Genomic DNA, 21,195 nt, shown 5'->3' on the forward strand with positions numbered 1-21,195 from the left:
CCCCAAGATAAATTTGGCTCAGCAGCCTTTTTGCTATTTCGTGTCTAACATTCATTTTGGAGATGTATCAGTCACATCAAGCTGAGGCCACTTTAGTTTTATGTGCCTGGTAAAAGGGAGTTGATTCACAAGGATCTGGTCCATTCCCTTCTGTCACCTCATATTTCTGTTTCTGTGTCTGCACATTATTTCTACCAACCAAATACATTTTATATATATATATATATTTATTTATTTTTTTACAGTTTGGAGGAAAATAAATGGAAGTTTCCAAGTAAATATTTTTATATTCATTCTCATGCCTTAGGTTGTTCTACAGAGCTTCTGTATTGCATATTCCTCCAAGTAATTCCTGCTGATAAAATGCACTGCTGGAGCAAAATAGGGAATTAAAATTTAGATTGGAAATGGGTTTGTTTGGTATTTCAGAGGGTTCTGATTTAAGGTTTTCTTATGCCCAGCAACAAATAAATGAATACACAAGGAGTGAGGCAGCCATGCACTTCAGGGCTGGGGCAGCAGGAGCTATGGAATAAGAGGAATAAGAGGATCCTTTAATACAGAACACTGCATTTGGCAGGGCTGGTCTGAACAGGGGCTTATAATCCCTCAGGAGACTGGATTTTTCTGGATTTGGTGGATTTGGTAGGAACCAGTAGATCTAGAGGTGTCTTGATGTATTTGCCATTCCTCAGTTTCCTCAGGAAGTGCAGCCACATCACTTTGCTCCTAAAAGATTGATGTGTCCCATGGACAATCCAACAAAATTATGGTGGTTTGCTTATGATTCCATTGCAGAATTACCCAGCTTTTGTGGATTTTGTATTTGAGTCAGTCTTTAGTGTTTGTTCTACCTCTTTTTTGTGTGTTTGTGTTTAATGCAGCTGGAAGTTATTCTGGAAAACGGGGAAGTCGGAATCCTTAGAGGAGCTGCCAACGTGCATTTGCCTGAGTTCCTTCAGCAGTGGGGAAGAGAGGGAGAATTCCAGACACGTCATCCTGATTTCACAGGCCTGCAGAGATGTCCAGAGTGGCCTGATCCATCTGTGGGAGGTAATAAATAGCCCTGTGCTTTGTTACACATATGTGTGTGCTCTGTCCATGCAATCCTTGTAATCCGTGGATCCTCTGGATCTGCCTGGACAAACACGTCCAGTTTTGGAACTGGAGAGCTCCAAAGAGCTCTTATGATTGGAAAAACAGGCAGTGGCAGTTGCAGCTGGAATCACCCAGTGCTCCTGGTTGTAGTGCAGGTACAGAACTTCCTCTCTAACCTTCCCCCAAACCAGAAAAATTATTGGATCTGGACATTCCTACTCCACTGACTGTTCAGAGACCATCCTTAGCTCGTGCCTGAGGTGTCCCTCCCAAAGATCCACGTTTTGCTGTGTTCACTCATCCTGAAGTGCCAAAGGAAGGAGGGGGAAATGGAAAGGGATTGTGATTTCGAAAGCAACCCCTGTGTCTGGGTTTCCAAACCAAGCTGGGGATGGTTTTGTCCTGGGTGTTGTTCACACTTCCCTGCTCTGACAGCCTTTTAGCTTTGTTGTTCAGTTCTGTGGGAGAGCGTTTCCCTGCCCAAGGGTTCCTGTGGCATCTCCTCAGCACAGGAATTGCCCCTTCCAGCTGCCCCCTACAACCCAAAGCCTCCTCAGGCAGCAAACCCACGTTCTCCTCGTTGTTGTTTCACACTGTGTACCCACAGGGGTCCTCCTGGGCTTAGCTCTAAAGGGATAATTATACTATTTAAATATTAAACATGAAAGTTCTTCTTTCATTGTTAAACCAATATTAAAGTAGGACAAAGCTGATTTACGGTTTAGGGTTTGCTCCAGAATCGCTGGTGTTGCAGCTGATGTCCTGTTCCAGCAACACTGGCACTGCCAGGAGGCACAGAAATGTAGATTTTAATCAAAAAACATTATTTGAGATACACTTCTGTTAAATTATAAATTAATCTTACCTTGTGGACTTCCAAGCTCTTAAAAAGGGCAAATGGCTGCAGCATCCTCTGAAACAATTCATACCCCCATTTTTTGTCATTCCAGCACCATGGAATTGAAAGTTGGGTGTCTTCCCCTCACAGATTGTTGTTTAATCACTATATATTAGCTTTCATTGCCCTTTTGATGTATTTAAGCTCATAAACCTCTCATTGACTAGATTGAATTTACCATGATGTTGTTACTTTTTACGAGTGGAATAAATCAATATCGGATCCGTTGGCTTTGCCCAGGATTGTTTATTTTAAGGGCTGTTTAAACTTTTGCTGAATGAGAATGGAAGGTTTGATGCCTCCAAATGAATCCTCAGAATCTGGGAATGCTGAGATCCCACCTGGCTCAACCAGCAGGTGCTGACCACGTGATCCAGAGGTACAAGGCTAATCCAATTTCCCACCATCCTTTGAAGTGGGATGTATTTTGCAGCATTCCCAATCTGTAACACTTAAATACTTGCAAATTACTTTATTATTGTAAGAGAAAGCTTTTCTTTCATTACTAGGGGATGTTCCAGAGTAAGATTAGTTTTTGTCACTGAAAATAGTCTTGAAAATATCTGTCTGATATTTCCATATATGTGTTTATACAGGAGGAAATAGTAGCTTACTTCATGTTGAAGCTGTAGTCCTCAAATAATCTGCACAAACCCTCTGATTTCATCTCTGAGTTTGAAGCACAGAAACACCACTGGGTTCATTTTTTCATGGAATTTTAGGAATGTGGTTCTGAGTTTGAAGCACAAAAACACCACTGGGTTCATTTTTTCATGGAATTTTAGGAATGTGGTTTCTTGGGCTTTTTTTTTTGCTAGTTTAATCATAATTAAAACTATACATTAAACAGGGGATGTTCCACATAACCAAGTGCTAAACTATGTCCAGTGGCTATAAAAACTTGGGAATACTTCCACCAGTGCAATCATGGGATAACAGCCTGGACTTGGTGCTTCTGGAGGTACCTGTTTGGACTCAGTGCTGCCCCTTTCTCCCCCATTATTTATGCATCTTATTATTGTATTAAGTAGCTAATTAAATCTGGCCAGGTTAACCTTTCTTGGTGATTAGAATTAGGCACCTCAGCCCCTGAAGAGCCAATCATTTTGGGAGGAACATCTTGTTCTTGTTTGAATAATTATCTGTGTTTACATTCACACAGCATTAATCACTTCAACCAGACATTTTTGGGGGAAGGAAAGGAGGGTGCCCAGGGCAGGTTTTCAAATGCTGGGTGCAGAAATTATAAAGGAGATACATTTCCCTTCATTTCTGCCAATGAGCAAAACGTTTTGAGTTAATAATCCAGAACTCAAAGTGCACAAAGAGCTGTGATTTGTTTTCCAATAACTTTAAAAGCCAAGTGCTCCAGGCTGACCCTCTGAACTGAGCCCTGTTTCCTCAGTGAGAATTCTTCAGCAGCAGCATTCCAATGTTTTCCTGCTGGAGTATTTGTCATTCTTTTCCAATTATTGCTGTTATTATTTTATAACTATTTGTCTTTGTTCTGTGATCTGTTCTTTTGTTGAACTCTAGTGAAAGCTTCTTGGTCTTTTTTCCCTGTCCTTCCCCTTGGTTTGAGATTTTCTGCCAACTCTTCTGCCCTAAAGCCTTTTTTTTTTCTTTCCCCTTTTTCTCCCTGCAGTTGCTGGATCTTGCCTGATACAACCATTGCCCTTATTGCTCATGTATCCCTAAACATGCTCCAGATATTGTGGCTTTTGTTTGGAAAGACCAAAAGGAGAGATGGCAAAGTGACCTTTTCTGTGCCCACCTTCCTTCAGAGGCTCAGGAGCTCCTAACTCTTTTTTTGGGAAAGACCCAATAGCTCAGCCAAAGATGTTTATGCTGAAGATTATTTAATTTTGAACATGAAATATTATTTATTTATTTATTTGTCTATCTCTTCATTTATTGCTTCTCAGGAACAAAGCTGTGGGATCACAGGAGATGTGGGAGCTCAGTGCTCCCTGGTCCAGAGAGCAAGTGGGATGGTGGGAATTATTAGAGAAGAAATAGAGGAAAACCACAAAAGGCTTCTTGATACCACTCTAAACCCATCCCATATCTGTGTGAGCACTCTGTGCCTCAAAACCATGTGTTAAACCAGCAAAAGCTGGAGAGAAGGGCAGAAAATGCTGAGATGTGGCAGAAGTGGTGAACATGAACCTTCCACAAAAGGCCTCCAAGTCGTTTGAAGATGTAACTTTGGTGCTGTTCCTTTGCTGATTCAAATGATCTTCTGTAAGTGATTTTATGATACATATCAATATTATGGTTATCAGCCTTCACAGTTAAAATAAGGCTCTTTTCTTTGGCAGGAGGAAGGCTGTACATGCAAATTCACATTGCTGATGCATTTCCACTGACTCTGCCCTTCTGTTCTGGCAGAATTAGGAAAAACTGTATTTTTTTGTGTCTTCTTTTATCTCTTTCTTTATGCATCGCGTGTTCTTCGCTTCTCACTTTATTTCTGCTTTCATTATCTTTTTCTTTTTTTGTGGTCATGTTTGTGGCTGCATTTTTGCCTTTTATTTGTTCCCTTTGCCCTGAACTTTCTCCCAAATCCTTCAGTTTTCCTCTTTCTACCCAGACCTGAGCAGACACATTGAATCATCACTTTTCTCTCTTTCCATTTCCACTTCTTTTCCTCTTCCACTCCAGTATTTATCTTTTCCCCTTTCCCCCCTAATGTTACCATTTTCTCTCAGCGTTTGATGATGTTTTTCTTTCCCCTGAACTTTCCTCTCCTTTTCTTGATATTTTGGACCAGGAGAGACCAAACAGGGATCTTAATAGTGCAAAACTGGGTAGAAATTCCTTAAAAATAAGTGTCCTCACTGACCTGTGGCATGAGGGGGGGACCAGGAGAAAACAAATTCCTGTTTAGCAAATTTAACTTCTCCTAAAAATTCAGGCTCCATCCTTCCAGCTGGAAACCAGAGAATATAATGGGTTGTTACAAGCTGTTAAAATTTGAGACCGAGGAGGGGGAATAGGCTGAAGTTATTCCATGGATTGTTCTGTTCTTTGTGGGAGGCTGTTAAAATAAAGGAACAGTATAAAAGATGAATTATATACAACTTAATGTAAAGCTGTTTGAAGTCATTATGATATTTCTTCCTTGATTGTCTAACATTTGTGTACTTTTTAAAAGTTTCACATTTTTTGGTTCTTTCTGAACATTATGAAAATTGTACTGAGAGGAGTAAATTCATCTGCATAAAATTGACTGCAAAGAGCAATTAGTCCTTCATTAATATGCAAATTTGGTCCAGTGCAGATTCATCTATATATGAGGCTTAAATATGCAAGTCAGTCTTGCTGTGCAGAAGCCCAGATGCTTTTATTTACTTTGAAATTGAGGGATTTGGTTAATGATGTTGTTGACAGGAAAACTTGAATAAATTTGATGATCACCATCTTTCATATTAGACGAGGCCCATGGAAAAAAATTACCAAGTAAAATACCAATTTTATTTGGTAATTTCCTATTACCAATCTAGTAATAAAATGCAAGATACGAAGTAATAGAGTGAGATTTCCTAACGTAGTTATCCTGAGACTTAAACTGTTCCCCAAAGATAGAGCCATTTTTCTTAAACTTTGTTTTTCCAGAGGGTAAAGACATCTCCATAAGCTGTGTGAATAACATGCTGCCTAGAGATTTAATATTGGAAAGTTGGCTCTGTGGCTTGTTTCACTTGGGGAGAGTCTATAAACCTGGGAATGGAAAAGCAGGAGCTTTGGAAAGGGCTCTTCGTCATCTTCCCTGAATTGTCTGTGGAGTTTTCTCCAGAGCTGGTGGGAGGCCTTTGCTCTGACCCTCTGGAAGTGTCTGGACACGTGGCCAGTTATCTTTGGATCACCTAAGCTGGTTAATAAACATTTTCCTAAATACCTTTAAATCTTTACAGCCCTCAGAAATGAAACTTTGGGACTGTGATCGCTCCCCGTGGACTGGCTCAGAGAAGCCGGGGAAGGGTTTTTCCTTCCCATTAAATGGGATGTGCCCCATCCCTTTCCTCCTCTCCTGGCTCCTGCCCAGGGTGCTGTGGCTCTTTTGGCACATCCAGGATTGCCCTGGTTTTGTCCAGCAATGCCACAGCTCCATCACTCCCTCAGGTATGCACAGAATTCCCTTTGCATTTATCAGCCTTGTTTCCTCTCCAAGGTACCACAAGTTACTCCTCCTCAGATTTCTTTTTTTTCCTCTGTAATTCCTTCAGGCCTAAATTTACCTTTGGCTTAAACAACCTGGCCTTTGACTTCAATCATGCCCACATTTTCCTGGGCTAAATTTGGTCTTCTGTCTTGCCTGTGTGGGGCATTGACACTTCCAAACCAACAGAGAAATGGAGTTTAAATGGACTGAACTCTCCAGCAATTTATAAAGCTCTAGTTGGAACCACCCAAGGACAAGTTAATAGATTAGACCATTTGATTCCTCTGACTTCTTGGCACAGCTGGTTGGGATATAAATCCTCCCAACAGTGAACAGTTAGTTTCCAAATCCTTAATGTGCTGTAGGAGGCAAACAGTTTATACAGCCATGGGAAGGGGAGGAAAATTCAATGGGACAGGAAAATTGATGTGCTTGTTCACGTGGTCGTGCTGTGGTCCTGCAGGTGAATCCACAAGCAGGAAAACAGAGATGGAATTGAGGATTTGGGGGGAGCAGAGGAGGGATCTGTTAGTCTTGGAAAGGAATCTGTCCTTTCTACCCTCAGAATGAGGCACTGAGAGCTGTCAGAAGGCAGTTTGTTTGCAGCACTTGATGAGGTGACAAATTGATTAAAAGGTGAAACTTTAAAAACACAACATCTGCTCAGACTTAAATGGTCTTTGCCTGTGAGAACACTGGGTGGTTGGACAGTTTGTCGTGTTTTCCAGCACCATCCCCAGCAATCTTGGCTTTCTGATCTAGCTCCCAAAAGGAGACAATAGTCATTTTAAAATCTATCAACAACAGGCATCTCAGCACAACCTGAGGTTGTCTCCTATCAACTATGTAATCTTTATATTCTAGATTAACAAACACTTCAGCCTTGGAGTTTGTTAGTCCAAAATATATTTATTACCTCATGAATTCAAACCCCCTCCAGTTACCATCTAATTAAAGCACAGTTGTGTGCCTGCAATCTTTGGGGATGTATTAATAATGGAATTATCTCCTGAAACAGTAATTACACACTTTGTGCATTCTTTGCCACTCTTGTTGCAGTGTCTGTGTGATGAGTGGGTCACACAGGGCTCCATTGTTTTGAGCTCCTCCAAACTCTCTGTGTATCCAAGGATGAGCAGGATTGGATTTTTCCCCTCTTAGGAAAAAAAAAAAAGGGAGAAAAATTTATTCATTTTTGTACTTGGGAAGGGGAAGCACCAATGCCACTGTAGGAAGAGTTGTGAGACACGATTGTGCAAATGATTTTAGCTCCTGTTTTCTCCTCACTCTTCGAGGAGGTTGCTCACAGAGCAAAACCTCCCTGCAGGATCTGTTTTGTAAATCTGCCAAAAGGTGAAGACAAACACTTTATCTGCGAGGGAATATTCATTTATGGGGCTTCAGTGGTGACATAGATTTGAAAAAAGGAAAATAATCTTAAATCCTTCCTCAGGAGAGAGATTTACTCACAGTTCTATTCAGTGGTAAGTGTACTTATTATCCTCTAATTTCTGTATGTATTGGCTGTGTCTGGGCTCGTGCTTTATCAGGGTTGTCCTCCCAACTGCTACAATGGATTGTTTATGGGCAAGATTATTTTTCCTCAATTTTTTTTCCCCACTTACTACAGAATGAGGTGTTCTGATCCTGCCTGGAGAGCCCTTCCCTGCATGGAAAGAGGCACAGGAGGCCGCAGGGTTTGCACATTCCTTCCCTGGATTTTTGAATCCCTTATCTCTAGTTCAAGTACATCTGTTGAGCAAGAGTGTGAGCGTGTGATTCCTGTTGACACAGGCTCCTGCTCTACCTGACAGAAAGGGGGGTGTTATTCCCTTTGTACTTCCAGGTGCTGTATTCCAGAAGCTGCTGTTGTCAGGATCCATCTGTTGGTGGAATGTCCTGCTGTGGGTTGTCTTGCCTTTGGGATAACCTTTTTCCCTGCAGTGAAAGGTCAGGGTTAGGGTTGTGCTCGTTGTCTCAGTAAAAATGGTGTCTGGTACCACTTGGGACACTGTAGAGTGGAACATTTCCATTGTGTTAAATAAAAAACATCTGCAAAAGATTATGAGGTTGATGACACATTGTTCAAAGATCCATTATTATTATTAATATTATTATTACTATTAATATTATTATTACTATTAATATTATTATTATGACTTAGGGTTAATTACTGTTTTGTCAAAACTTCTTGATTTCAGAACTTTTGGCAGTCTAATATTTCTTGTGGCTGTGGATGACAGAGGTGTCTGTGTGTCCCCAGAATAGTTCCAGGTTGTGTCTTGCCTGTGCTGTCACACTATTTTGTTTGCCATTGGTGTCTGATTTGCAAACTCTCAAACTAGACACCTCTCTGATGTGTTTTTCCTGACGTGAATAAATTCACCTCAGAATACTCACAGAGGAAGAGATGTTTGTTGTCAAGCAATTATTTCAGATGAAACACAGAGAAGGGTGATATTACAGTCTGAGTTTTATTTAGCCACAGGCATGAATCTGAAGATGAATTCTGGGAATTTAGGGGAGGAAAAGGACAGCTTTTTATTTTCTTATTTTTTTTTTCTTTCTTGTCCTCTGTATTTTGCAGGGATTGCTTTGAGTCTGGGAGTTCTCAGCTCATGAAGAACTTCCTGGCTGAGGGGATAAAGACATTAAAGCCTTTGCCCACTCAGGGCAATTGCTCTGGAGACAAACACAGTTCAGAAAACAAACGTTCTGAGCTACCTGGAAGTTCTGGTTCACTAAACACATGAAGAGCCAGAGATCCTTCTGAACCTGCAAGTGAAATTTATTCTCAAGGTGATGCTCGAGCTCATTATCTGCTCCTCTTTCTAAATGTAAAGTAAGGAGTGAAAGGCCCAAGTATTCCATATATAACAGCTGACATGTTCCCTGCATTCCTGTGTTTGCCTAGGAAGTCATGGATAATCAATTTGATGTGCAAAATACACTGCAGGGATGAATTCTGAGCCACAGCACTTGCCATGCCTGTGCTGTTCTGAGAGACAGAAACTTCCAGGAAAGGAACACCAGTGAAAACCTTCCTGATCATTCTCCCATCAGGTTTTTTTTTCCAAGGATGTGTCTGGAGGTGGATTCTCTAGACAGTGTTTGGGTTTTTTCTACCCCTTGAGTGGCTGGTTCTGTGTGTGTCAGTTATTTTCTCACTGTTTTTCTTCCTGTATTAGAAATCAAAATTACTTCATCAGGGTATACATATATTTATATATATATATAAATAATCACTATAATCCCAACTAGGAAAAGCTAACCTGAAACATTTACTTTTCAGATTTATTATTTAAATATATGTTTGAAATAATTAAAACAATTCCCTACATGTATTACAAATAACTTCCCATCTTATTACTGTGGGGAAGCAGAACAGGCAGGAAGCAGCAGCAGACAGATGTGATTGTAACAGAGGTTCTCATTTAATTAATAATAGATTGGTTGTAATGAGACTTATGGTCTTCATAAACTCCTAGAATGTTTTTAACACAACCAAAGTAAGTAAGTTTAAAGTCTGATTTATTAGTCTTAACCCTCTCAGATAATTTTTTGCCTTGTTTATTTTCGAGGACAAACCCCAACATTTATCTTATTTTGAGAGATTTTCCCACAAACCAGAGTATCTACGGTTCTAGCAAGAAAAAAAAAGGGAAATTTGCATGGATAAAAAAAGATTGAGTAACAATCCTGATGGTGTGGAAAAACTGAGGTTACATTTAGTTCTGTATTAATCTATTCCTTTCTTGGAAATCCATATTTCCCCCACAACACCCCCCAGCATCCTCTAGACCGTCAAAATCTGGTCACAGCATTTCATACACTTTGGGGTATCCTTTCTCTGGAAAGAAACAGCTGGATATTTTTGTGTCACATTGTGCCCAGTCCACCTCTGTTGTTGTCATTTTAATTGCTGGGGCTGTTTTTTTTTTTTTTTTTTAAGTCCTCTACAGAAGGTCTTTGTAGTGACAAGCGAAGGGTTCACGCTTGGTAAGCAAACATAAAGAATTCTGCTGCTAATTGGAGAGGGAGCCATGCAGTTATGATTCCATCAACATTTAAGTTACATTGTTAAAGGACACATTTTTGTTGTTGTTGTGTTTATGTTGCCCCATAAAATTTTACTCGGGGTGGATTTGGTGGGGAAGGTTTTATAACTAATTCTGGGGCTCGGGAGGGAGGGGTAGAAGTTAAATTTTTCTAACCTGAATATACAGTGTTAAAGTTCAGAGTTTTATTGCTGGTTTGGTCTATTATAATTCTTAATTGCTGGTTTGTGAAAGTATGAAAATGGAAAGACTGGACAACCTCAAAGAAGCTCCCTTTACCCTGCCCTGAAGAACTGCAGCCACAGTGTTTCATGTGGAGGAAAAGCCTCCAGAAGCCACCACTTTCCCAAAGGAAGGAGGTTGTTATTCAGTAATTTGGTCTTTTGGGGTTTTCTCCCCAAGACACTCTCCCTGTTGTATCTATAGACCTCCCAGTTTCTAAAAGGACCTTGTGTCAGACCTTCCTTTTTTCATAAATTCCACTTCCATGCAATACTTGGCTATGGATTAATAGTTTTACAGTTATAAGCCCCAAAACTGTTTCCTATTAATGCTGATTTATTTTCTACTTACGTCTCTCTTCTCAGGTGGCAAAATATCTGGAGCCTCATCTTGAAGAGCCTTGGAAGGGCCAAAAAGGTTCTTCCTTTTCCAGGTCACTGCCAGGTTTTAGAAGATACAATTTTTCAGCATCTAAAGCAGGAAATCCCAGTTATTTTCCATGAGAAGAAGCACAGGGATGACAGGGCTTCCCCCCAGAACACTCCCTGGGTAATTGCTGAAGACATTCCAAGCCACTCTAACAAAGTGCACTGTCTGCCAGTCATTCTGTTCTCCTTGGAAGACCATCTGTTGCACTTCAAATATGTAAAGGTCTGCTATCATTTATTGCTCCAAACAAATCCACTCCTTTGTCTCATGGGCTGGAGCTCCTGAATGGGGACTAGAGGTGGTTTTGGTCACGGAGGGCAGGATATTCAGGAGATTCCCTTTTGTTGCTCTGTAAGTGAAAGGTGCTCACTCAGCTCAAATTTCAGAGCACAAACAGTGATTAAACTGACTTCAGTGCTTTTGAATAATTTCAATTTATTTGGCAACAAATCGTGAACAACAACAACAACAATCTGAACTGTAGTTTCTGTTAACTCAGCCAGAAGCACATTGTAAGATTTTTGCTTCTGGTGAACAAACCTTTCCATTGTAGTGGTATCCAGACTTGATACACACTGACATTTGAATTAACATTATGTTATTTTAACTAAATTGCTTAATTAGCTTATTTGTGGCTGAAACTAGTGATTCAAAGAAACTTTCAGCAGTGAAAAATAGGGTCAGCAGCTCAAAATGCAAGAACCTTTCTTCTGGTAGGTAAACACATCCTTTACAGGGATGTAACACTTGCCTGTACAGTCTTTATTTATGAGTTAACTGGGATCCTTTCCATGAATTAAATGAGCAAGATCAGGCATTAAATGATGATTTCTCTTTGTTTTTCCTGCTGCAGATTTTAAAGAGGCTGTACAACCCCTCCTCTCAGATTGGAGAACATAAGCATTGTATTTTCACAGCAGAGAAGTTCTGTTCAGAGATTTCCAGCCAGGGAAACACATAACAATTTCTGTGTGATTAGGGAGTGGTCCTGTCTTTTTCCCTTTTTTTTTTCCTCTGTCCCTTCTCCTCCCTGCATAGCAGTTAATGTTCTGGTCAGAAGGAATAATATGTTAGATCTTGAATGTCAGTAGCCCCAGAGATTCTGACAAGACTATTCATGTGCATTCATACGTCTTAACCAAAGCTGACACTAAAGAGAGCAAGAATCCTCATATTCCTCTTTTTATTGCTGTGCATTAAACTCAAATCTTCTCTTGGAGACCTCTGCTGAAAAATGACATATTCCCCATTTGAAAAAGGCTTTCTGGCAGGGTCTAAACAAAGCAGCTGGACATCAACGTGGCCCAGGGCAGAAAGCTCCCACAGTTTGGTTTACACCCCAGTTATGGACACCTACCAAATGCTGGGAGATAAATCCTGATGGGAAACAAACAGTAGTGTTTTTGTTGTAATTTTTATAATTTAAAAATTAACTGGTCTTCTAATTTCTTGAAATCTTACAGGAATGCTTGGATTCTGGTAACCTGAGGTGGATGTTTTCTGAGAAACACCCCCTGTGTGAATGCTCTGCTCTCCCATTTCCCCCAGACATGTTTTACACATACTTCTAGCACAGTTTACAGCACGTGTCTGGGTAATTTTGCAGTGATCTGATCGTGTTGTTAAAGCCAGGTAGGCAATTTTTACAGCAATGATAGTTTTAATCTTCTTTTTTATAATTGTTTGGTAGCAGTGACTAACACAGCCTTGGTGGCTCTGGGCACCTCGCCATTCTTAGGTAGTTTAATTTGTTAAAAATTATCTTCCCTCCCACCCAAATCCCCTTGAAACCACTTGGAGAGGAGAAGTGTTGAACAGTTGCCAATAATAAGTCCTGCTGAGACCTCTGTATCCTCCTGATAGAACTGTTGGTGCCAACCAGGGACTGACTGGCACAGGTTTGAACTCTCCACTGCTTGATGTATCTGCCTCACATGGGCCAATTACAACAATTCCCACCTCTGGAGCTGGAGTCGAAGCCCTTGGTCTTCCCTTCATACCTCAGGTTGTTGGCAATGTGTTCAGTCCTGCAATCTCAGTTTTCTCTGAATAATTAAGTGGAACATAAATACTTTGAAAAAGTAGGAGAGAGTCTGAATGGAAATCAAAGGCTGAATAATATCATTGTTTTTCATGTTGCTGTTGTTAAGCTGCATTTCTTTCCATTTATTCTTTATTTCTAAAAGGCAGCATCTTCTTTTAAGTTTTTTACAGAGATTCACCAGAAGGTGCTGTAGTCCATTGGCTGTTATATTCAACAGTATTTTTTAATGTGAATGAAAGAGCAATAGGAATTCCTACTTTTTTTTTTTTTTAATGGGTTTAAAAATATAAATATTCCTCTCAAAATAAATACTTTTGACCAAAGTGGAAAATCATCCATCCTTTACTCCTTTTGGCTGGATGTTTCCATAAGAAATAGGGATATAACACCAGGATGAGAGACTGGCATTAACTACTGAGTTCCTGACAATTCCATTGGTTTCAATCTGATGCAACAGGGACCATCTTGCCCTTGCCCCTGTTGTCTTTCCAGGAGAGTAGTTAATTTTTAAATTGGAGCAGCTGCAGGTTTTTTTTAACCAGTGAAGTTTCTATTACACAAAGATAAACCGAAGATTGAGCACAAACTGACTTGCCTGTAGCTTTCCTAATATGATTGCACTGCACAGTGTAGATACTAAAATTTATATTAAAAATTCTCCATGCAGTTTCCCTCTAGGGAGAGGAAGAGGGAAGGGAAAGGCTACATGTGACAGATGCTAATTATGCAGCTTAATGCACTTCTGGAAGTTGCAGAGATGAGAACTCTGTAAAAACCCATCCACAAAACAAAGCCTATTTTCAACAGCGTTTTTTTCCACAATGCTTTGTTTTCATCTGCCTCCTCCCTGTTTTCCAGGAGGCTTTATTTCCCAAAGAGCACGTACAGTATTCAAAGGGCAAGTGATGTCCAAGGTCCAAAATTTTCCAAGCATGGATGTGAGTGTTCTCCATCGTGTCTTCCTGCTCTGTACATGGAATTGGGAAAGCTGGTGGCTCCCAGTCAGGACAGGTGTGACTTAAAAATTCTCTAGTTGATGTGTTAGTTTTCTTTCCTCTTTTGTTGATGTTTTAGTAATATTTGGGTTTACTGGGAAAACTGTGTTCTGCACCTGACTGTGCTGGGATCCTGTAGAAGGATTTATTGTGGTGAATATGTCAGGCCCAATGAACCAGATCCCAAACTGAGACACACAGGATGGGTTCCTCCAATCTGGGTGGTGAATCAGTGCCAAAGCCAGTGTTAGACACTGATCTTCTCTCCCAGACATTGAGCTGTGCTGTTTGAGGCTAAAGAAATGGATTTCCAGCCAGGGAAAACTTGATGTCATCCTGAAATCAATGGGGAAACTCAAAAGCACCTCAAGGCCACGCTGAGCCATCGTCCTGGATTTCATTCCCTCTACCAAATCCCAGGATTCTTTTCCCTCTTAGAGGTAAAACCACACCAGCTCTTGTGTATTAATGCCAAATGCTGCTTTCTTTTATTTCCTTCAAAGCCTGGGATTGCTCCTTCAGGACTGGTGACTTCCCAACCTCTCTCCACGAGGGACGATAATCGCGCTGACGACGGCAGCGGCGCCGGAACTTCCGAGGTCTTGGTGTGGCCCTGGGCAGCCTTGGAGGAGCATGTTTGGAATGAGTCCTCCTCTTGCCATGGTCCTCATGTGCAGCCACCACGGAGAAAACCATCTGTTCCCCTCGGAAGGGGGTTTGGTTCCCCATGCCCTCCCCCGATCCCACTCCGTCCCCAGCTGCCGTGTTTCACTGAGCAGCGAGGGAACGAATCCCCGGCGTTAAAAATACTCTGGGTCTATTTAGATGAAAAGAAGAATCTTGCTTGCCTACACTGCCATGCAAAAATAGGCTCAGTGTGAGTAAATCTTCAAAGTTTCTTTCGGTGAAAATACCCAGCCTGGCTTTTTTTTTTTTTTTTTTTTTTTAACTTATATGATAAGTTTATTTATAGAGTGTCCTTCTTTCCTCCTACTCCATCAAGACATTTGCAGGAGGTTGTCGCTCGTCTTGTTCAGGAGTCCTGAAATAATTTGCAGGGCCTTTGAAACATCATCATGTTGCACAGTTGTGATGCATCGTGCTGCTGTTGCACCAACGTATCATATTTTAGTGTGAATGTCACGTTAACTGAGACATTCAGGCCTTCCTTTTACTCCAGGTGCCTTACACTGGTTTGTATTTTCATTTTAACTCCGCAGTCAAAAAATTCTGTGTATATATAGTAACTTAAAATTTTCCATTCTACACACAAGGCATTGCATAGAAAATTAATGTGTAATATGAGAAGATTAACAGGATGCATATACTTTCCAAATATCTCTTAAAAATAGCTTTCACTGTCACTGTAGCATCTTAATTCTGAATAATCTCACAGTCCTTCTGCAAATCTGTGCATATAGTAACAGAGTAACCACCTACTTCATCCTCTTGAACTGCACAATATGTATCTGGGCATGAAAAAAACCTTCATTTTGGAGTATGTTCTGCTTTGGCAGAGAGGATGGCTGTGGGACTAGTGAGAGCACTAATGCCTGCATTAAATATTAATGCCAGCATTCCCAATACCTGCCTATCTTTTTAAAAAGGCTCCAAGATTCTGAGTGTGGAATTTGCTCCACAGTGCAAAGCACCAGCACAAATCTTGGGAAGCCTCTGCCAAGAGGTGGAAGTTGTGGAAAGGGAGCCAAGGTGGGTGCTCCCTGTGCCCATGGGACACTCTATGCCTGGACTTTGGCCCAGCACTGCCTCGAGATGATACCCAGGAGTGGATCCTGATGGGATCGGGGGCCAGGAGCCTGGGGATAAATATGTGAAGGAGAGTTCTAAGAAGATGGACCAGGTTGGTGACAACCACTAGGACACGAGGGAATGGGCACAAACTGATGCCCAGGAAGTTCCACCTGAACATGAGGAAGAACTTCCCTGTGCAGTGACCGAGCACTGGAACACACTGCCCAGAGAGGGTGTGGAGTCTCCATGACCAGAGATATTCCAGCTGTAACCCTGTGCCATGTGCTCTGGGATGACCCTCCTTGAGCAGGGAGGTGGGACCAGATGATTGACAGGAAGCTGAACATGAGCCAGAGCGTGCCCAGGTGGCCAAAGAAGGCCAATGGCATCCTGGCCTGGATCAGGAACAGTGGCAGCAGGAGCAGGGAAGTGATTCTGCCCCTGGACTCAGCACTGGTGAGGCCACACCTCAAGTGCTGTGCCCAGTTCTGGGCCCCTCAGTTTGGGGAGGGTGTTGAGGGGCTGGAGCAGGTCCAGAGAAGGGCAATGAGGCTGAGGAAGGGACTGGAGCACGAGTCCTGTGAGGAGAGGCTGAGGGAGCTGGGGGTGTTCAGCCTGGAGAAGAGGAGGCTCAGGGGAGACCTTCTCACTCTCTACGACTCCCTGAAAGGAAGGGGCAGCGAGGGGGGGAGTTGGGCTCTGCTCCCAGGCAATAGGACAAGAAGGCACAGTTGTAAGCTGTGCCAGGAGAGGTTTAGGTTGGACATTAGGAAGAAATTCTTCACAGAGAGAGTGATCAGACATGGGAATGGGCTGCCCAGGGAGGTAGAGTCACCGTCCCTGTTGGTGTATAAGCAGAGCCTGGACGTGTCACTCAGTGCCATGGTCTGGGTGACAAGGTGCTGCTAGGTCAAAGATTGGACTCGATGATCTCAGAGGTCTTTTGATTCTGTGATTCCGTGATTCTGTGCCCCGCTGCGGCCGCTCCAACCCGGCCCACCCCGTGAGGAGCAGCGGGCCGGGCCGAGGCGGGACTCGAACCGGCGGCCCCGGTGTCTCCTCGCCATTCCCGCGGTGCCACCGCTAGATGGCGCCGGCCCAACGGGCAGGGCGGGGGCTCGGCAGCGCCGCGCGCTCCCCTGGCGGCCGCTGCGCGCCCCCGCCCCCGCCCCCCCCGCCGCCATGGCGGAGCGCGCCCACGTGACGGCGCGGCAGCCAATGGGAGCGCGGCAGGGGGGCCCCGGCCGCCGTCCCTGTGGCCGCCATTAAAGAAAAAGGGTCTCGGAATTACCCGGGAGCCGGAGCCGCTCCCGCCCCGGCCGTGCGGGACCCGCGCCCAGGGCTCCCGCCGCCACACGATGCCGCGGCCGGGCAGCCGCCGACAGAGGCACCGCTGAGGGGAGGGCGACGCGCCGCCGGGGGCTTCGCGGGCAGCGACTCCGCCAGCGGCAGCAGCAGCGGCAGCAGCAGCGGCGGCCGCCGCGTCCCTGTGTGTGTCGGCGGCGCCGGGAATTGCGGGGCTCCGACCCCCTCGGGGCTGAGCAGAGCCCGGGGCTCGGCCGCCGCCTCCCCGCCCTGCCCGGGAGCCCCGGGGAGGGGGCCCCTCCGCCCGCCGCCCCCGCGGGACCCGCACCTGAGGAGAGCGGGGGGTGTCGGGCTGCCCCCCGCGGGACGCGCCGCGCCGGACCAAGACCATCGCTTCATATTTTTCTCCTCCTCCTCCTCTCCCCCCTCCTCCCTTTTTTTTCCTTTTTTTTTTTTTCCTTTTTCTTTTTTTTTTTTTTTTTTTTTTTTTTTTTTTTCGTTATTTTTTAAAGGACCGGCCTCGCCGCGGGGCTGGTCCCTCCCCGCCCCGCCGCCCCCCGGGCTCTTGCGGGGGTCGCCTCTCCGCTGCCCGCGGTGACTCGGCGGGGTCCGCGCTCCCTCCAGAGACTTTTGGGGGTCCCCCGGCCCCCGCGGACAGCTGGGGGGGGACCAGCCCCCCCGAAGACACTCTGCGATTCGCCCCGTCCTCCTCCCCCGACGGGGATCGGCCTCCCGGAGACTCCTCCATCCTTCCCCGGAGAGACTTCGAGGGTCACCCGCAATTTCCTCCTTCCACCCCTCTCCCCCTCCCTCCTTTCCCCACGGAAGGATTTTTTTTTTTTTTTTTTCACCCGACGGAGGGTATTTTGGTTTCGCCCTCGCTGCGAAGACTATTTCGTTTTGGGGAGGAGGGGTGTTTTCCACACGGGAATTTAATCCCCCGCTGGGCTGCTGAGGAGACTTTTGCGGCCTTTCTCTCTCAAGGAATACCTTCCCCCCTCCCCTGCCCCCGCAGATGTTTTTTTGGGGTACACCCCAGGAAATTTTTCTCTCTCTGCCTTTACGAATTCTTCAGACTGGCCTTGCTTCTGGCCCCTGAAGTTTGTTTTTATGCTTTTAAATTTTAATTTATTTGGAATATTTTTGGAGCAGGGGAGAAGAATCTGACCCCCCCACACCCTGTTGCCCTCGGACTCCGAAGAGACGAGCCTGGATTTTTCTCTCTCCCACGGCCAATCCTTCCCAGTCATTCCACAATTTGCCCCTTTCTCATCTGATGACTAAAGGAACAGGAGGAAGAGAAGGGGGGGTTCTGGATTGATTGCCCCCGCTGGATTATTTATGTTTTCCTACTTCTCTTGCTTGGCATCTGAGAAGAGAGGAAGGAGGGATGTCAACTGATTTTTAGCCCTAGCCCCCCCGGATTAATTACCCCATTTTTATTCTCTTGTTGGATCAATTACCCCTTCACCTCACCTCCTCTCCCTCCCCTCCTTATGCGAACGAGAAGACAAGAGGAACGGGGAGGATTTTGATCTTAATCTCCCGTCGTTGGATTACTTACCACCTCCCTCTTTCTGTTCTCCCCTTCCACCGTGGCTTTACCCCCCCGGTGGAGCTCCAGAAGACGAGAAAACGTTCTGACTTCCTTTTAAAAAAAAAAAATTATTTTTTTTTTAATAATTTTTTTTAATATATTTTTTTTTTTACCCCCCTCTCTCGTCCTATTCCCCCTGCCACTATTTCGCGTGCGCGCGCGTGTAAATCCCTTATTTAATTGTATTATTATTTGTGCGTGTGCGGAGCCCCCCTCCCCCTTTCCCTCTCGCTGTCTGTCTCTCTCTCTCTCTCCCTCTCTCTCCCTCTCTCTCTCCCTGGCTGTCTCTTTCTTTCTTGTCGGAGGCTGTGGGATAATGGCGTGTGGGTTGTGGCTGTGAGGATGAGTTCCTGCTTCGTGCCGAACGGGGCCAGCCTGGAGGATTGCCATTCCAACCTCTTCTGCCTGGTGAGTGGCGGCCCCGGGCTCGCAGCCGCCCGGGGACACGGAGGGAAGGGAGCCGAGCTCTGGGGGAGGGGGAAGGGGCAGTGGAAGCAAAGCAGCCATTTTTAGCAGAGCTTCTGTTGGATGAGCCCTCGGAGTAGGCCCTGCCTGGAGCAGCCAACTCTCCCATGCCCCTCTGGTTCCCCCTCCATCGCTGTCTGTCTCGCCTCGCCCCTCCCTCCGCTTTCTTCCTGGATAGTATCCTCCCTGCAACTCGCCTTTTCCTTCCCTTTCCGTGCCTCCCAACTTTTCCTCCTTTCTCCCCGTTGCCCGCCTCTGATCCCCTGCCTTCCCATCTCCTGCCCCTGCTCCTTCCAGCCCCACATCTCGGGGAACTTTCTCTTTCCTCTCCCCGCTCGTGGCATCCCAAAAGCCGAGCCGAAACCTCCCTTCTTCCTCGCTTTTAGACGGATCCCTTTCGCTGCTTGTTTTTATCCTGGAGGGCTGCTTTTGGTGATGCCCTCCCTGGGATCGGTGCTGTCTCTGTGTTTTGATGTGCACCATTTTGTAGCCCTTTTTAACCCAAGTATCAAGTCGCTCACATTGTTGAATTTTGGTAGCTCCCAAAGTGAATTCGATATAACTGGCCTGTGATGCAATTTTTGGTGGCTGTGCTGAGCTGTTTCATCAGCTTTTTAATGCAAATGAGCTGATCTTAGCTGACTGCCTGATATTTAGGATTCTAGAGATTGTTACAACAATCCTGTGCCGAGCTGTGGCACTCATATTTTCGGATGGAGGGGGATCTGAACGTGCCTGCAGCCTGCACCAGGCCCGCAGCCCCATATTAACAGTGTATTTTTAAATCTGTGTTTCTAAAGTATCAACTGTTGCAGGCAACCTTTCATCCAAATTGCTCTCCTGCTGAAGGTGGGGAGGCTGCCATGTTACATTTAAATGTTGCACTAATCTTTTGTGTGTTGTCATGCCGGGGAGGCAAAAAATAGTAACTTCTTAGCAAATGCCAGCCTGCCTTGTTGTCCCTCCTGGAGGAGAACCCGGGGCAGTGCCTCCCCTACCTGCCCTAAGGTGACTGGGTGAAAAAACTTAGCACTAAAACTTGGGGCTGCCATGTAGATAATCCAGGAATTGTGTTTCCCGCTAGACAGGGTAGGGCCTCTTCCCCTGTATAAAGCAAATTTAATTTTTGCCTAGAAGGGGGTCCAGTGGCTCAAAATCGATGTGGGCTCAGGTCTAACGTGTAATTTAATGATAAAATTGGGATCGAAGTTCTCGGAACGTGGTGTGAGGAATGAAAAGTATGAGAGCTCCTGGTGAAATCAGGGAACTCGAGAGGCTTCCTGGGGGAGATGCAGAGAATGTTTTACAATGGAGAAACTTGTGAAATTTTCCAGAGGAGTAGATGGCTGGAAGAATGTGTGCTTGGGTTAGATTTACTGTATTACCTATTTCCATGGGGTAATCTTGGATTGAAAAGGTAGTGTGTGCATAAGCAAGTGGAAAGAAAGATGTCCTTTGCTAAAGCAAGTGTGTGGGAGCTTGGGCAGTTGCAGTCTGTGAATAATTCACATTATTCACTGGTCTTTCCCTCATTGACTTTAAATCAAATCTGCCTTTTCTCTGTGTGGTGAAAAGGAGCAGCTCTTGCTTTACTGCAGTTATTCAGAGAGATTTTAAACCAGGATTCCTGCTTATTTCCCCTTCACAAAACTCACCACCGCGATTTCCCTTAAATTTTGTGCCACCCATCCTTCCTTTCTCCCTTCACCTGGCCGTTTGTGTGGGGGGTAACCCTGCCTCCATGTGTGATGTTGTTTTCCTTCCCTTCCCTCAGGCTGATCTCACTGGGATTAAATGGAAGCGCTACGTGTGGCAGGGCCCAACGTCTGCCCCGATTCTCTTCCCGGTCACGGAAGAGGATCCCATCCTGAGCAGCTTCAGCCGCTGCCTCAAGGCCGACGTGCTCAGCGTGTGGCGCCGGGACCAGCGGCCGGGGCGCAGGGAGCTCTGGATCTTCTGGTGGGGGGACGACCCCAACTTCGCTGACCTGATCCACCATGACCTCTCAGGTAGGAGGACGTTCATTCGGGTCGGTCCTTGGCTCGGTGAAAGGATCGTGGTGCTCAGGGCTGCAGGCCCTGAGAACGTCTCTACCAGAGAAATGTTGTCTGTGGAGATGGATTTACTGCTGCAACCCTCCCCAAATGATTCCAGCAGTGCCCAAACA

General features: G+C 44.8%; 2 protein-coding genes and 1 long non-coding RNA gene across 13 annotated transcripts in view; 2 read left to right on the forward strand and 1 right to left on the reverse strand.

Annotated features, from left to right (window-relative positions):
- Positions 1-885: 885 nt before the first annotated feature.
- Positions 886-15,489, forward strand: LOC113955178. 11 transcript variants are annotated; one of them, XR_003530445.1, is made up of 8 exons: positions 886-1,053; positions 3,922-4,068; positions 7,457-7,645; positions 8,749-8,960; positions 9,743-9,882; positions 10,469-10,578; positions 10,807-13,925; positions 14,413-15,489. It is a non-coding gene; the product is annotated as an uncharacterized LOC113955178 (long non-coding RNA). The 11 variants fall into 11 exon arrangements; XR_003530447.1 differs by lacking the exons at positions 9,743-9,882; positions 10,469-10,578 and having other exon boundaries at positions 10,807-12,875; positions 13,773-13,925; XR_003530448.1 differs by lacking the exons at positions 9,743-9,882; positions 10,469-10,578 and having other exon boundaries at positions 10,807-12,502; positions 12,734-13,925.
- Positions 15,490-18,223: 2,734 nt separating this feature from the next.
- LOC113955101 lies at positions 18,224-19,768 on the reverse strand. Its single transcript, XM_027660259.1, has 3 exons — positions 18,960-19,768; positions 18,531-18,614; positions 18,224-18,335 (listed from the first exon to the last, which is right to left on the reverse strand). Exons 1-3 carry the CDS (start codon positions 19,509-19,511, stop codon positions 18,306-18,308), a joined length of 666 nt encoding a protein of 221 aa, XP_027516060.1. The 5' UTR covers positions 19,512-19,768; the 3' UTR covers positions 18,224-18,305.
- MED13 (mediator complex subunit 13) overlaps positions 18,331-21,195 on the forward strand; it is a 53,723-nt gene continuing 50,858 nt past the window's right edge. Inside the window, exons 1-2 of the mRNA XM_027660258.1 lie at positions 18,331-18,971; positions 20,803-21,037. Coding sequence (XP_027516059.1) covers positions 18,906-18,971; positions 20,803-21,037 — 301 coding nt within the window. The 5' untranslated portion in view covers positions 18,331-18,905. The remainder of the gene's footprint in view (positions 18,972-20,802; positions 21,038-21,195) is intronic.

The sequence above is a fragment of the Corapipo altera genome, unplaced genomic scaffold, assembly GCF_003945725.1.
Source record: "Corapipo altera isolate COAL_440 unplaced genomic scaffold, ASM394572v1 271, whole genome shotgun sequence".
NCBI lineage: Eukaryota > Metazoa > Chordata > Aves > Passeriformes > Pipridae > Corapipo > Corapipo altera.

Coding starts and splice junctions, on each gene's coding strand:
- LOC113955101 (XM_027660259.1), bottom strand. CDS start 19,511: ATGGTGCACATCAAAACACAGAGACAGCACCGATCCCAGGGAGGGCAT. Junction 18,615..18,959: donor CCACTCACCAGGCAGAAGAG/GTTGGAATGGCA, acceptor TTTTTTTAAAAG/GAAGTCAGAACGTTTTCTCG. Junction 18,336..18,530: donor AGAACAGAAAGAGGGAGGTG/GTAAGTAATCCA, acceptor CTCTCTTCTCAG/ATGCCAAGCAAGAGAAGTAG.